Genomic DNA, 17038 nt, shown 5'->3' on the forward strand with positions numbered 1-17038 from the left:
TGCTCTTTCCTGCCAAGGCAGGGGGTCGGACTAGATGATCTACCTAGGTCCCTTCCGACTCTAGCTACTATGAAACTATGAAACTATGAAACCAAATCTAAGTGGCACAAGTATTAAGGGAATACTAATGTTCAATTAAATATGGAAAGTAAAATCTAGCATTTACTTATTTTAATGCAGTTTAGATTGATTCTGTTGTAGACCAGTTACCTCACACTTTGCAACTCCAGAACAATTGCTTTTCTTGGTCTTGTGGAAGATATATCACCGAATGGAATTTCCAATTTAACCTATATAGCAGGAGTTCTCAAATATCCACATTATGGTCTTTGCTAATCTTTACTTTCTTATTTTCAGTGATCGTGATACTGAAGAATCACTAAGCACAGTGCAAAAAATACCACCAATTCTGATCTTTGTATATGGAGATAAAAATCATTCTTCCCAGGAAATGTAACTTAAATCTAATGGGCAAGACTTTCAAAGTGCATTAATGACTTAGGAGAACAAGTCCAATCTACTTTGTATGGGTCTTACATTTCCAATTCCATTGAAAAATCTTTCATTCTCTCTTTTCTGGGAGATTTTATAAGACATTTAAAAGATATAATCCCCCAAAAAAGGCCCAACTCTCCAAAACATTTGGGTTCTAATGTTGCCTTCTCCTCCTCAGATGTGCCTAATTTGAACTTCCTTCCTCTATTCTCTTTTTGGGACCTAAACTCTTTGTCACTTATTTAACACCACTGTGATAGCAGACGTGTTCTTTAATGAAAGAATGATACAGACACATTGACTATTAGACTTTTTATTTTTTTATACTTCTATCCCCATCAAGTATAATCAACACTGAAATTTTCAAGTACATAATGTGATTATTTTAATTTGAATGAAAAGATAGTTATTTATCAACTAGTAAATATCTCTTCGTATATTACAAAAATATAATAAATATTCATTTTAACTTAAAAAATAAGTCTCTTTCTGGCCAAGAACCTTATATTCCAAATGTATTATCAGGCAAGTGTAGACAGCCAATTTAAAATGCTGTAAATGAGATCAATCAAGTTCATTAGCTACATTTTAGTTTACATAATAATATAGATCAACTACTTACCCACTATGTCAATAAGTTCTTTGACGTTTGTTGGACTCTTCTGTAGGTGAATCTGCCAGTCTTACTTTAAGTCTGACGCCATTCACAACCTTTCCATGTAATGCAGTTATAGCATTGTTGGCGCTCGTTCTGTCTGCAAATTTAGCATAGCCCACATTTTTTCCTGGCACACGGTAAACTTCAATAAGGTGTCCAAACCGACTAGAAAACACCAACAAGGAAAAAACAAGTGAAGTTATAAACCTCATAATATTACCAACTTGTAAACACTGCTAAGCTATGATACCCACAGTTCCGGATCAATGGCATACTACTTTAACAGTGACAGTAAGTTTTACTTCCACAGACCTGGCAGCTGATTTTGTGCTGCCCTCCCCCATATCTCTGTACATCTCCCTCCATTTGAATAGCCCTAGAAGATGAAGAAATAAAAGCAAGAACTGTTATACCAGAACCTCTAAGCTAGGGCTGTCCACCTTATTTGGCCCCATGAATCCAATACTTCTTATGAACCAGACAACCAGCTTCCAGCAGCAGGAGGCAGCACTGACATGGTTTCAGAATCCAGGGATGAGTGCTGGCACCATTCACCCCTGCCTCTTCCTGCTGATGCTGATTTGAGTTGCCAGACTGAAAACCCTGAATTCAGTTGCAAGCAGGGAGGCTGGGGGGTGAAGAGCATCAGTGTTCCCCCTGGGTTCCAGAACCATGCCAACACAGTGACCCTGGCATCTGCACTGACAAACCCTGAAGGTCACAATTTCATCCTTTATGGGCCACGCACAGGCCATAGGCTGCCCCTTGGAGAGCCCTGGTCTAAGCATACCAACAATAAGCCTACACCATATGAATTACCAACATTTGCCTAATACACCAAAGAAAGTATATTAGGTAATACACCTGATTGACATCTTGGTTGGAAAAGATAAGTGGCAGTATTTCTGGCAAAAGTTCTTGAGCTCCGGTGTGACCAATGGAAATGGATGTTTGTTCACTTATGATTTCCATTTTGAGAATAAAATAACTAAAAAAAAAAAGATATTTTAAAGTTTTTACAAAAAAGTGTCATCCCTTCCTAAGTTACTAGGTAGTTCCAAAGAAGGGTCACAATGTACAGAAAAAGAAAAAAAAAACACTTGTATATTATGTACTTTTTACTAGGTTGTAATTTAGATGCAAAGACAATAAAGAGTTGCTGTCTTTAGTTGTAGGCTCCAAGACCCCAAAGAGGTACATTTTAAATTCCCTATAACTCAGCATTATTGGTTTCTTCTGTTTGCCTGCTTTAAAGTAGTTGAAATTTTTAAAGAGCTGTTCTAAGTCTCTCCAATAGAGATGCCATAAAGTTGTCTCTGTAGACAGGAAGTTCTGCTACAAAAGCTTAAACTTAGAGAACAACTATATGGTGAAACAGAATTTTCCCACTGTGAGAGTTTGACCTAAAAGAACAGGAACTTTGCTTAAACATAACAATCTTGAAATACTATAAAATAGTGTTCCTTTATTCATAATTGAACTAAAGCTGCTGCTGCATTTTATACTATGTAGGTTCTTTGTTAAAAACCATTGTTTAAAAATTTGTGTTTTTCTGGAATACTATTCTCGTACTCATTATTATTGCTACATCCACTATTACTTTGTCAGTTTATTAATGTTACTTTTCACCTAGTTTATTACTAATAAGTTGCCTGTTCTCTCTTACTTACTTCATTTATTTCATGTGTGGAGGCACATGTACCATGCCAAACATAATGCTTAATTTTTTACTAACTGAATCATTGGTGTATTGTGTCTGTTGGTCAACTTGGCCTTAAGAGAATACTCAGCATCAGAGATTTCCATTTCAGAGTGGGAAAATGTCAACTCTTTCATAAATATATAATAATCCAATAATGCAAGTAGACAAAGCAATACTAACATTGGTTTTAAAAGACTGAAAGCAAGAATTGTATCTCAGGTCTTGGGGCTGATATGCTAGTTGCCTAAAATGATTCCTTGAAGAAAGCACCAAAAATATGTATTACACTGATAAACTTTACACTGTTTCAGATCAAATGTGTGCCCACGACTAGATGATCCATGAAGTTACTGTGGATTAGATATATCAGTTTATGTAGCCAACTGCACACAAGGGAGCAATGTGGTTATCACAGGGGTGGGCAATTATTTTGTTAAAGGGCCACTTCGTGAATTTTAGTGAGCTGTCGCAGGCTATTTTAGCACGCACAGCATCCCTCCACAACAGCTCACCAAAACTCCCTAAGTGCTCCCTGCATACTGCTGGGATGCGGGGGCAGGAGCAGCATCTAGAAGCAGGGCAGGTGGGTAGGCTAAGGCTGGGATCGCAGGCCAGTCACAGTGTGGGGCCAAGGCCTGGAGCAGAGCTGCGATCTGCAGCCTGCACGTCCCTGCAATGGGTGCCAGTTCCACAGGCAGGGGTGTGCAGGGGAGCAGATCATGGCTGTGACCTGTGTCCCAGCCCCGCACTGTCAACACTCTATGATTCTAGTCCCAACACCACTCACCCATCCTGCTCCTGGATGCAGCTCCCCACCTGCCTGATGCCCCATCCCATCCACTCGGCTGCATGCCCTGCCCACATGGGTCCTGCCCCCAGCAGTAGGAGGAGTGGCAGACAGGCCAGGTCCAGCAGAGGTCCTGATCATTAGGATGGGAAGTCAAATTTGGGTGGATGACGTACTAACAACGCAGGGGTGGGCAAAATATGGCCCACAGGCTGGGTCTGGCCCACAAAGGCATTTTGTCTGGCCCACAGAAGTTCCCTTGGCCCTGTCTGGCCAAGGTGCAAGGTGCTGCCTGGGCAAGGTACAGGAAACTAAGTTACCATGCAAGCATCTCAGCATATGTCAAATAAAAAAAATACTCATTTCCAAAATGAAATAGATGCAAGAGAAAATTTCAATGAAATGCTGAAGGAGTCAGTAATACAACTAACTGTTTTCTGCAAATAAAACTTATGAAATTAAATACATCACTTTAGATTAAGTTATCCACAGAGCAGGTTAATTTATTAGTAATGTGCTGCGCTTTTTCAGGCTTTCACCAAATACTGACCCAAATCCTCAAAAAATGGATTATGATTTACTGAAAACTTTAGCTGCTGTCATTTCCTGATAGAATTTTCATGATTTTGATCTTTTAAATTTTTTGCGCTATTTCTAAATTTTGCAAAATTTATTCCACTATTTTATTTATAAAAATTACTTAAATGGAAACTTACCAAAACACATCCTCAAATACATGTACAGGTAAAGGGTGGGGATTAAACACTATAAAAAGCCTTTCCTTCACAGAAGTATCAGGTGGAGCTTTTTTTTTGTGTGATGGGAGCAGAGCATCTGTTTGGGGATGATGTAACTGAGAGCCAGAACTGTCTCCATAAGCCTGGTAAAACAAAAAGAAATGGTAAAGGAAGATTTCCATTTCATCCCACTTAAGGCTTCTGTAACTGTTCTAGAGCTTTGGAGTCCTGGATTATATAGTGATTCTCTAATAGCCAAAGCTTAAGTAATATATTTTTCTTGCACGTTTCAATGACAATATTTTTCACGGGCAATATATCCTATTAAGACCAGATATCTTTAAAAAGAACAGACATATACAAATCCATCAGCTATATTATTTTTTTTAAAAACCAAACAGTTCCTAAAGCAGAAAGGGATAAAAGAAGATTTTGGATACTGATTTTCATCAGACACTTCAATTTTTTACAAAAATTGAGCATTAAGAAGAAAATATTAATAGTATACATGGTAATTACTTACAGAAGATGTCCTGTGCTGTTGACTAACTAGATTACTATTCCACACCATTGAGGACACTTGTGCAGTCACCAACTGTGTTGCCATTTTTCTGATAAGGCTACAAACAGAAGTGTCTTTAGAAAAAAGCCACCTTACTACAGTCTTAAGAAATTTGACAATGCGAGAAGATACATCCCAACACACACCTAAAATTATATGTATAATATAAAATCTAGTCAAGCTTTTCATTTTGCCATGCATAATTTTGAATTTATATATATTTATCACTTTAGCTCTTAACATAGACAAAGTAGGATGCGCTATGTAGTTCTTTTACTTTGTAAAAAATAATTCCACATATCTTGATGTAATAAAACAGGGATGTCCAACTGGCAGCCCACAGCCCACATGTGGCCCATGAGGCATTAAACTGAGGCCCCCAGGATCCCTGCCCAGCCTCTCCATCACTCCAGCTGCAACAGCAGGTAAAGTCTCCATGCTTCCCTTCAGTCCTCTGGCTGCTGCTTCCTGCCCTTGCCCCAGGTGGTCAGGCAGTGCATCAGCAGAGTGAGCCAACAGTGATCTCAGGCCACACAATCCCAGGATGGTGGGGGTGAGGCTGCAGGTGTGAGGTGTAGTGGGGAGGACCTGTGCAGGTACACAGCATGGGGAGGGGAGGATGACCACATGGGTGAGCAGTGTTCATGGGCATGAAGTGCAGTGGTAGGAGGAGAAGGGTCATGGACAAATCATACAGTGGTGGGTAGGGGCATCTATGGGGCATACAGCTCAGTGGCCATGGCTCACCCTGCAGGGCATGTAACCCTAGCTGGTGCAGCCTGCAGAGCACATGGCCCCTGGCTGCTTGGAAGTTGGACAGCCCTCATAAGGCATCCTTCAGATACATGAAAAATGCACCCTTTTCTGTAAGCAATGAATAAAAGACAAAAGGGACAGACAGAAATTTTAGTAGACATATGAAAAATGATTTTCACAAAATGGAAAGTAATACTTTGATGCCACAAGCATGGATTGTGTAAAGGATGGATGTGGCCAATTAGCAGCTCCTTTTCTCCATATATTTCTTATTAAATCAAAGCTTTTATGGAGGAAAAAAGCCGACTGAGAAAACTGTTTGTTCAGTCTTCCATGATATGGTTTAGGAACATACAAAAGTAAACAAATACTTGAAAATTTGTCTTGTTCATAATCCAGAATCAGCTACATGTATCCCAATATTTTGTATTTGGTTATCAATATAGTGAAATGGTAAACAACCTTTTTTGGCAGAGGACCACAATGATCCACCCTGAGTCAGAGGCAGGCAGACAGGCAGGCACTAGGACTCTGCCAGCTTGTCTCTCCAGCAGCAGGAGGACAGCACCCGCCACTAGCATTTGTCCTCTTGGCAGTACAGGGAGAGTGCCTGCAAAATGTACCCACCCTGCTGCCAAGTATCACCAAAGTCTTCAGCTGTCAACCCATGATTTTGATCATCATTCTTGTTTCATCAGAAGCATACAAAGATCCCATTCACAAATTAAGAACTATTCTGAGTTGCCTGAAGTATTTCTTGCACCAAGTTCATTTTTAAATGTCCACCTTTCTTATAATTCTCTTCTCCATCAACCACGCTGTTGAATTAAGCATTAAAAGAAGGTCTAGAATAGCTTTCAATGTATCGCATGTTGGCTCATAATGAGTATACAGACTTCATATACAGACTTAAGAATTTTCTCTTAAAGATGATTTATGAAATAAACTGGGTATTCAAGGGAGTATTTTGTTCTGTTTTTTGATAATGCATATCTGAGATTTCCTGACATTTATCAGGAAGATGAAGTCCTTGCCTTCTCTATTTTTCTGTATGGTCTCCTGGAAAAAATTGAGACAAAGGAGCTCACCCACATTATTAAATGGAAAAACAGTCTGCTGAATCCTTAACAATCTTTTTTTCATTTTATTTGTAAAGAGTTTAAGTTAAATAACATCTGACCAAAAAATTTATTTTCCATGTCTACTCAGGTTCCCTTCTTTGATACCCCTGGAACCAAAATCCTGTTAGTTTTTACAGTCATGCAGAAAAGTCTCTCAAAACCAGAAGATTTCTGTCCAGTTTTTATTTTCAAGAAGTCTTCTTAAAATTAAAGAAATATTTTCCCTTTTCCTTTTAAGGAAAAGCAGTGATGTTTGGTGTGTTAAAAAACTTCCCTCCCTGGGAAGTTTGGGTGAAACACCCAAAATATAAGAGGACATAACTGTGTAATAGGCATGAAACTGTACAGCAGCAGTAGCTAGGTTTTATTCCCCTACACCAAACGTGACTGTTAAAGAGCAACATGACTCTCCAAAATGTGTGGGTCACAACCTACGTGAGTTGCTACTCACTCTGATCCATCACTTCCATCTTCAAGGAAAGTGACTGCTAGCCGATTTCCAGGTGGGTATTCAAAACCATGTAGCTTGTACTTAGCATATACAGCTGATGCTGCACTGCTGTACTGAATCACAGCATACCCTAGAGATGGATAAATTATATATACTTTCAACAGTATCTGGGTAAGTTTAACATTCTGAAAACACTAGTAAAGTGAGGTATAAAAAAGCAAACAATGCAGCAGGGTCCAATTTCAAATGAGTCATTACTTTATTTTTAACATTTTAGAAATCCTTCCCTTCTTTTTTTGGCCAAACTTTTCACTGAATATGACCTGTATTTGGAAATAGTTTCACTAATCCCCAAACTCAGTTTTTCAATGAATTTACTATTTGTCAAAGAAAGGCCACCCAACTTTTCTTATAAACTGCAGCTTAAAAAGGAATACACCTTGGTGTCTCATATCATATCAACCAAACTGCTGATAAAAAAATACTTAACAATGCCCCAGTAAATTAATCTATCTTGTTCCACCACAGCAGTATCAGTAGTGGAATTTTAGTGAAAAAATAATAGAATATTTAATTTTAAAAGGTATAAAAGATGCAAGCAACTTAAACAAAAAACATGCACACATTTCATTTAACAATTCTAGCTATTGTTGATGTCATAAATCTATTGATGACAGGAGTCTATTATGAAATAGCTTTCATTTGGTTTCAGCTTCCAAGCATTTGAAACCTGGGGGTGCCTGTACACAAGAGCGGAGGCTGCTCCAACGTGTTGTGATTACAGCACATCATAGAGCATACTTAATTAATCAAGTCTACTGGAACATGGCAATTACCGTACTCTAGCAGACTTCTACATCTCATGTGTCAGCATCACCACATTTCAAAATGGCAGTAGGGGTGCTTGAACTAAAGCTCATTGGACAGGCTTTAGTTCAAAGAGCTAAATGAGATTGAATTCCAGCACTCCCACCGCTATTTTGAAGCATGGGGATGCTGATACACAAGGCATGGCAGTACTTTAATCAGAGTGGCTCTTGGAGCCACTTTAATTAAAATGCCACACCCGCAACCCCCAGAGCATGTGTAAAAAACTTCCCTAAGAGTTGTTGTCAGCTGATCCCATATATGAAAAATATCAGTACTTTCAGGAGTCTAGTAAGGGAGATAACCTATTCAGACCTACTGGTTAGTCAAATGTGGTGATACAGAGTAGAAAGAGTAGAGGAAAACAGCATGGGTATGTCCAGAGGACTGCGCACATATAGTTTGCAGTGCTACAGACCCATCTGCGGCACCACAAATCACACAGGCCAGCATTCGCTGCACTAATTTGCGGCATGGCAGGCTTTTTTGATGCCAGGAGATCCCAGCCTCAAAAAAACCTGAGACAGAAATAAGCAGGGCAGCACAGGTGGCAGCAGCATATACCACCCAAAACCAGATCCTGGCTGGCCAGAGCCAAACTCTGGCTGACAGCCAAGCTCTTTGTGCCTGGCTTGCCTCAGATGCAGTCCTAGGAAGCCCCCACAACCTGAGGTAAGGCTGCTGGGGCCAGCCAAGGTGCTGGTCCCAGCCTCCCATTCCCCACCCAGACAAGTAGCAGCACCACAGCTATGTGCCACTGCTATTTGTCTCCTGGAAAACGCATGTGCACACTCATCTGGATGCACCCCATGAGTACCAAATTAGTTTATACTCCATTCCCAAAGAAATATGCATTTTTGAACAAAGACAACTAAGAAAAAAAGAGGAAAATATTTTCAGACATACATTTTGAAGAAGAAAGGGGTTCTGTGCATATTGCTATTTACCACAGTTAGTATGAGGATCTCGCTGCACATCACAGTATTCCAGCCCTGGAACTAGATCAAAGAGGGTAAACAGCTGCTCTTTTATGAAGGGGAGCCGTGATGACACTGACAGGCGTTTGGAGACTGATTTCTGAACTCTGGTCTCATTTTTTTCAAAACTACAAAATTCTGTCTGCCCTCCTCAAGAGCCAATAAAAAACAAGAATAAAAATAAATTACAAGTCAAGATACTGTTATGTCTTAATGTCAAACATCATATTAAAAATGTCTAGGACCTAAGTCAAGTAAAGACAATATGCTTATTTCATCAATGCATACTTATTTTCTTCAAACAATTAACACAAGGCAAAACATAAAAAAAATAAAATAGATAGGAAGCCTGAATACAAAAATTATGCATCTGAATTGGAAATGAAACCAGATACCCAGGGTGTGTCTAGACAAGCCTACACATGCCTCTTGCCACATCTCAAAGCAGCTTGAGACGTGGCAAGAGGCACACTGAGAACAAAAAAACCCATTCCCTGCACTTCATATTTCCAATGCAGGCTCAAAATTCGATACCTGGATAGCCAGGACAGCTCCCAGGCAGGTCTGTGCACACAGGACCCAGCCCAGCACATAGGCCATTCCTGCAAGCAGCACTGGCCCCCAGGTGACATCCTGAGCAGACCAGAGCTCCCTGAAGGGGCATAGCCCCACACTGACCCTAGTCAGGCCCACATGGTGTGCCATAAGCAGCACCAGGTGCCAGGCAGCTGGAGCTGAGCCACGCTGCCCCACACCACATGGGGCGAGGCTGTGCCAGGAGGGTCCCCGAGCACCCCAACGGCCACTGCTGCTGTGGGGGTGAGCTATAGGCCCTGGCGGGGGGGCTGTAGCTCCTGCAGAGGGGCATGTGGGCCCTGCAGGGGGGCTTTGGCTCCTGTGGTTAGCTGTGGATCCTGTTGAGGAAGCTGTGTCCCCTGTGGGGGGCAGGGGGCTCACCTCTCCTGAGCAGCCCCCCTGCATGATCCCCCACACCCACTGTCCCCATAATCTACCCACAGACCTCACACACCCCTCACCCACATATTTGGCCCCATGGGATTGGGGCAGGCTGTGGGTTCAGAGTGAGGGGCAAGGGCAGGGGCATGGCACTGGTATATCAGTGCTGCTCAGCGCTGCACATTCTGGTGAATGAAGCGGGTAGGGACAGCTCTGAATTGTCTATGACAAAGAAGCCAAAAGTAAATGCTTCTTAACATTTATATAGATAAATGTTATATAGATTTAGAATTTATAAATAGATTTAGAATTTATATATAGATTTAGAATTTATTTTATTATGAGGAAGCCTACCAGTGCCTCTATCATAACTGCTTTAAACTTGTAAATAGATCAATAAAAAATTGTCCAGTTGATCTCTCTATATCAGTGGCATTTCATTTTAATAGCGAAAAAACACAATTCAGGGTATTTTAATGAGCGAATGTCTGGGCATGTGTGCCAAGGCAAAAAGCCCTGGCTCATATTTGTGCTGCTGCTCTTTGAGCTCCTGCAAGCACACATGCCTGCATGCATGGATGCACCCCTAAACTCTGTGTTTTAAACACTAATGGAGTCTATTTGTTCCTTCTCTGTTCTACACAAACATCCCTCTGAAACACATTTATCATTATTTTATGATCATATTAAGAGACTTACAAAACATTATTAACATGATCAAGGTGTTACTTACCAAATGGAAACATATTCCCTCTTGATTCCTGCTCAGCACTACCATAACTAATGTAATTTTCATGTTCAGAGGATTCAGATGGCTTTTTTCTAGGTTCAGCCAAAATGGCCCTGTAATCTGAAAAATCAGCCACATGCATTTCAAGTTCCTCGATGCATTTTCATACATCTATAACCACATTAATGAAGCATCATATTTAAAGAGTATGAGACAGAAAGCCCAATTAGTTACCACTTCTTTACAAAAACAAAATAGAAAAAAAATAAAGAAGTAGTTAGAGTAGAGATGTACCTTATAAACAAGAAAGAACAACAAAAACCCTTCATCTATAAGAAATCAGAACTCATGGCAGAGGTGATATCTTTTATTAGACCAGCTATATACTGGGGGAAAAAAATCTTTATTTGCAAGCTCTTTGGTGCCCACCTAGGGCCCTTTTCAGGCCTGGGTGAATACAAAGATTGCAAAATTTCTCCTAAGTGAAATTGAAAATTCATATTTCACAGGACAGCTTAAGGTGTTGTAAGATCTCCAGGTTGGAATAGTTCATTTTGTGCAAATTAGGCTCAGATAAGTTAGAACAGTATTTTTACCTCAAAGTTGTCCGGTGGTATGATACAGCTATAACCAGTATACCTGAAACATGGAAAATATCGAATTTTAGCTATCTTTAAAACTGAAAACTTCATAATTTTGTAACAAGGAAACAAAATGTACCACCTGGAAACTTGAAAGTTGACACCCTGCTCCTGACTGTTGTTCAAACTAAATTTGCATTTTCATGGAACTTAGAGGCACCTCAACACAAAAGAAATTCCCGCCCAGGAGAGCATTTCATCTCCCCGCTCTCCTGTGAAATATGAAACATCATAACCAGAAAGAAACACAATTCTACATCCCGCTTGCCACCACACAACTTTGAGGTTAAAAGACTGTTCCAACTTTTATCTGACCTGAATTTGCACAAAATGAACTATTCCAACCTGGAGATCTTACAATCCCGTCATCAGCTCTCCTGTGAAACATGAATTTTCATTTCCACCTAAGAGAAATTTTACAATCTTTGAATTCTCCCATGCCTGAAGAAGGGTGAATGTACCCAAAAGCTTGCAAATAAAGACATCTTTTGTAAATAGCTAATTAAATAAAAGATATCACTTCTGCCACGAGTTCTGACTCCTTTTGCCTGTAAATCAGTATGGCTACGGTGTGTATACCCTCATCTCCAATTCATTTAATTTAACTTGATTAGAAAACTGAAAGCAGTTATCTCAGAATCTCTTCTTTCACAAGGAATCTATAAAGAACCTATTTTATAGCATCAAGACATACTGTTATTCTGGGCATAAACAACACAGAAGAAGGCAATTAGAAGCTGGATATTTGTGCAGTCTCAGTATTACTATTGAGGAACAGAATATGTTTAAAATTAGGTACTGCTCTTGTGTAAACAATTTAGTCAGCTCTCAAACCACCCAATTCATTTATTTCTGACCTCAGGCCAGACGTGAAAAAGGATTTAAAGAGAAACACTAATTTTTTAGCAGTGTCATAGAATCATAGGGTTGGAGGGACTTCAGGAGGTCACATCTAATCCAACCCCCTGCTCAAAGCAGGACCATCCCCAGCTGGATCATCCCAGCTAAGGCTTTGTCTAGCTGGGTCTTAAAAACCTCCAAGGATGGAGATTCCACAACCTCTCTAGGTAACCTGCTCCAGTTCTTTACTACCCTCCTAGGAAGAAAGTTTTTCCTAATATCTGACCTACATATTCTGATACTCTTTACACTGTAACTAAATGTGGTTCAGGGTATCGGCATTTCAATGCATGTATTTCTGCATACTGATTTTAGTTATGTTACATTAAGCTTTATTTACTTGTGTATTAAAAATGAACACATTCATATTTTGGGATACATGTGCAGTCTTTATAAACTATTACAGATGAGGTTAATAATGTTAGCTGTTATCTTTCCATCCCAACCTACTCAGAACAAAGTTATTCTAATATAGATCATGATTTGTCGGCAGATTCAATCTCTGACTGTTTGTTGGCTCACAAAGGAAGATTTGAAGAATATCTTTTACTAAAATCACAACAAGGATTTTAGTGCTAGTGACTGCTTAACACATTTGTGAGGGAGTAGTGTCAAATACTGCTACTTTATAAAACGATTAAACAAATAGCTATCATACAGCAGCTAAGAAGCAGAAAACACTCCAAAAAGGTGAGCTTTATCATTTCCGTTTACACAGAAAAACTAAGATACAAAAAAAAAATTAACTGCCCAAGTTCAAAATGAGAACTAACACCCACCTCTTTACTCTCAAACCTATGCTCTAACCACTAGACAACAATTTTAACTGCAACACAGTTAAAATTGTAATATTTAACACATTATTATTGCCTGAAAAGACATTGTTTAAATAAATCTTCCTTCAATACTGTATGTACTTTACACAGAAGTCATCATAATACAGTTTATTTTTATCTTTGTAAATTATCATGCTCATTATTTTGTATAGATCCTGTGCACAGAGAATTTTGTAAAATGGGGTTCAGCCAATGCACTGAATCTGCATATACTGCATCATACATGTGTGATACAGCATCAAGAAAATCACTGTAGTCATTCATACAGTCATTTCACTATTTTTATTTTTAATCAAAGACCTTGAAAGTACTTATTCAGGTGATTAGTCAGATGGGTCATAACTGTGTGTGTGTTTGTGGGATTAAATTCTACAGAAGTTACACATACTATGGTGGAGTTAAACCATAAATAATTTCTCTGCTGATAATAACCAAAGACGTGAAGCCAGTGTTACTTAAAACTACACCAATGAGCATGCAGCTTCTAACAATAAATGTGTATAAAAAATACTACAATTACACTCTTACTTCGATCACACTCTTCTATTGCCAGGGCAGCTTGAGATGGTTTTATATACTTCACATAGCCCAAACCTTTACTTTCTCCTGTGTTCTTGTTCTTAATAATGCTGCAATAGTCAATATCTCCATATATCTAGGATATTTAAAGAGTTAATAGTTATTATATAGCATTTTACAAAACAACTGATTTTTAATCTCTTCTGACAAAAAAAATAAACGAAGAAAATTCAATTAGAAAAAATAATTAACTGGGTGTCAATTAGTACCTTAAATTTATCTCGCAAATCTTCCTCCGTATAGGACTTCGGTATCATAACAAAAATTCGTGTAAGTTCTTCATCTTCAACATCCCGGTGGCTTCCAGAAGCTCTAGATTGTGCAATTAATACCTAACAGAAGAATTAAATAAAGCATTAACTATCAAAGAAAAAGACAAATACATACATGGATATGCAAGACAAATAACTGGATGCTGTCAAAAAGCTTTGCACTTATCTTCTGCATATTTTCTCTACTCCTGAAATAAAAAGCACAAAAGACTGTCTAGTATTAGCATTCATGACAAAATACCTGCTACTGCAACCAGTGTAAGCCCCTCCAGCCAGGAACCCAGCTGAGAGAATAATCCTTTGTACATTTTAGGTAGAATAGAGGGGAACGGACAGAGTGCCTAGGCTGACTTACTGTCAGCAGTACTGCTATCATAGCTGCCCCCTAAGAATGTGTTGCAGTAACAAAATGTGCTGCTATTGAAGTCCGTCCATGATTTTAACAACATTTAACAATATTGTGTTGATGCCCCTTTTACTTTAATGAAAGTCTGTACATTTATTTATTGATTGCTCAGTCGCTATGCCACCTTTCCCATAAGCCTCAGGGCATCTTACAATAAAAGCATGTTGCATGCAATATGGCATAAATTAGGCCTTGTTCTTAACTATACTTCTAATAATATTATTCATTTCTATTGCATTCTTCAGAGGATTCCAAGGCAAATGTTTGGCTGGGAAGTAAATCCACCTAAGGTCATCCTGTAGCAGATGGACCAGAACCTGTTCTTCCAACTCCAAGTCACAAGCTCTATTAAAAACCATCCTGCTTATCTGCATGACTTGCTGTGAACACGTAACCCTTCCTGACTGTTTAGGCTCATTTATATTTATTGTTCAGATAACAAGAAAACAAGTCAACAGGCAGAAAACCTTTGATTCCACTCAGTTCTTAAGAACTTCCACAAATCTTGCTTCTGAAGTGCCACACTTCATCAGCAAGGCATTCCCTGGCCTTAAAATCCAACCCAGGGGTATCAAATATACAGCCCACTGGACCACCCCATGTTCAGGCCCTGCATGCTGCACGTGAGGTGTGGGCTGGACCCGATGCTGCATGTACTGCAGATGGTCCTGGGTGCTGCACACTACCTGCTCCCCAAATCCCCTGTGCAGCGCTGGATCCAGCACACACGCCATAGGGAGCAAGCACTCTGTGCTGGAACATGCTACACGTGGTGTGCAGGGCTGGACCAGCCACACACACTTCGTGCAGCACTGGAGGTTGGCACAGGGCACGTCATGCATGCAGCACCCAGCCAGACTGGCCCTGCACACTGGCTCCAAAGCTGGTCCAGCTCCCTGTGCCAGGGGCTGGTCCCATGGGGTGGAAAGTTTGAGACCCCTGCCCTAACCCATTTAAACAAAGAAGATAAAAACTCATCTCAGGAATCTTATCTTCCCCTGAGCTTCCTCTTGCAGGTGCAGGGTCATGTTTCTCTCCCCCCATCCCTTCCTGCATTGAGGAACAGGCAAACAGGCAGTCTGACTACAAACAGGCCAGGAGAAATCCTGTCCGACGCACAGAAACAAATGCAGCGTGAACAAGCCTTGGCTCCAAGGGGCTACTTGCGACAACGGTGGGTGATGCGGATCAGTGGGGAAGTGTCTGAACACCCCGAGGCCCAGTGGGGACCAGCCTTGTGCTCATGGAGAGGCGGAAGTCGGAAGCTGGGGCGCCACCTCTCCAAGCCCCGGACCCCGATCCCCACTCCGGTCTGCCCAGGCGGGACCGGGGCTTTGCCACGAGCACAAGAAAGCAGCAGCATCCTTGACACGGGTAAAAGCCACCGCGGCTTGGCCACGGCCTGCTCGTCTCGTCCCTCGACCCCGATAGCGGCGGCCCCAGGACCAGCCAGCGGGGCCGGCCGGGCGGTACCTTGATGGGCTTGGTGTCAGGCGCCAGGCTGCGGCCGTGCAGCGCCTCCATGGCCCGGCAGGCCTGCGAGCTGCGCGCGAACTTGACGTAGGCGACGCCGCGGGACTCGCTCGTGAGCCTGTCGCGCACCAGGCAGATGTTCTGGATGTCGCCAAAGGGCGCGAAGCGCTCGCGGATCAGCGCCTTGCCCGCGTCCTTGCCCAGCACCACGAACAGGCGGCTGTTGGGCGGCTCGTCCACGCACTCGACCGCCAGCCCGGCCCCTCCGCCCTCCTCCATGGCCGCGGCGTCCCACAGCGCCCCCGGCAGCTGCGGGCGTCGCGAGCCCCGCCTCCCCACGCCCTGTATGCGTGCGTGTGTGCGCGTGAACCCCCGGCCAGACAGCCCGTATTTCACAGCGGAGACAAACGCGAGATCCGGATCTGCCCTTCCCGGTGCTTTCCATCCACTGTCTTGTCTGCATGGAGCGTACAGACGCAGCCGCAGGCGGGTTTGCGTCGCGGCTCGTCCGCCGGTTGTCATCATCGGGTTGCAATCCTGACACCATCCAATCGCATGCGTTTCGGGGCTCCAAGTTAGATGCAGCCTTCGTCTCCATCCTGTTTTGTTAATGCAGCGGTTGTATTAGACTGAAGTCCATAAAAAAGCTTAAATTTTAAGTCAATTTCGTATGATTTTTGTTCTCTGTTTCACACAAAACAACATGAATTGCAACCCCCGGGCTATTCATATGTCATCATCACATACAGTTCTCCTATGAAAGACCTGTTCTTCTAGGACCTTCAGGTAGGATCCCACAAGACCGCCCTTGGCCTTAGCACTAGAGATTCTTTTTGGGGACAGGATGCTCACCAGTGGGTATTTTGGAGGGGTATTTTGCTGGGAATTTTTCTTTTTTATTTCTTTTATATAGCAGGTATTTTTATCAGGTGGCAGATTTTGGCATAGTCAAGTCTGTGTTTTAGTTAGCATTTTAGGATCAAGTGCGTAACAGGTGTTCTCTGAATGTCTTGAGGCAATGCTTTAGGGCAGCAGTCCCCAAACCGTGGTACCGGGTACCACCAGTGGTATGCAGACAACCTGTTAGTGGTACACGTTAACAGATTGATTATAATGACTTCATATGACAAA

The 17038-nt window shown here is 41.4% G+C and overlaps 1 protein-coding gene across 3 annotated transcripts in view; it reads right to left on the bottom strand.

The window, feature by feature from the left end:
- RBM45 (RNA binding motif protein 45) overlaps positions 1-16189 on the bottom strand; it is a 25792-nt gene extending 9603 nt beyond the window's left edge. The window contains exons 1-10 of one of the 3 annotated variants that reach the window (XM_019554497.1): positions 15908-16189; positions 13966-14088; positions 13706-13832; positions 10804-10920; positions 9084-9263; positions 7270-7399; positions 4903-4999; positions 4359-4522; positions 2018-2141; positions 1199-1318 (exon numbers count right to left, since the gene is read on the bottom strand). In XM_019554497.1, coding sequence (XP_019410042.1) covers positions 1298-1318; positions 2018-2141; positions 4359-4522; positions 4903-4999; positions 7270-7399; positions 9084-9263; positions 10804-10920; positions 13706-13832; positions 13966-14088; positions 15908-16186 — 1362 coding nt within the window. In that variant the 5' untranslated portion in view covers positions 16187-16189 and the 3' untranslated portion in view covers positions 1199-1297. Of the gene's footprint in view, positions 1-1117; positions 1319-2017; positions 2142-4358; positions 4523-4902; positions 5000-7269; positions 7400-9083; positions 9264-10803; positions 10921-13705; positions 13833-13965; positions 14089-15907 lie in introns of those variants that run through there. The other 2 variants (XM_019554496.1, XM_019554495.1) reach the window with 2 other exon arrangements.
- Positions 16190-17038: the final 849 nt, after the last annotated feature.

This window comes from Crocodylus porosus, unplaced genomic scaffold (genome assembly GCF_001723895.1).
Source record: "Crocodylus porosus isolate Cpor-Errol unplaced genomic scaffold, CroPor_comp1, whole genome shotgun sequence".
Taxonomy (NCBI): Eukaryota; Metazoa; Chordata; order Crocodylia; family Crocodylidae; genus Crocodylus; species Crocodylus porosus.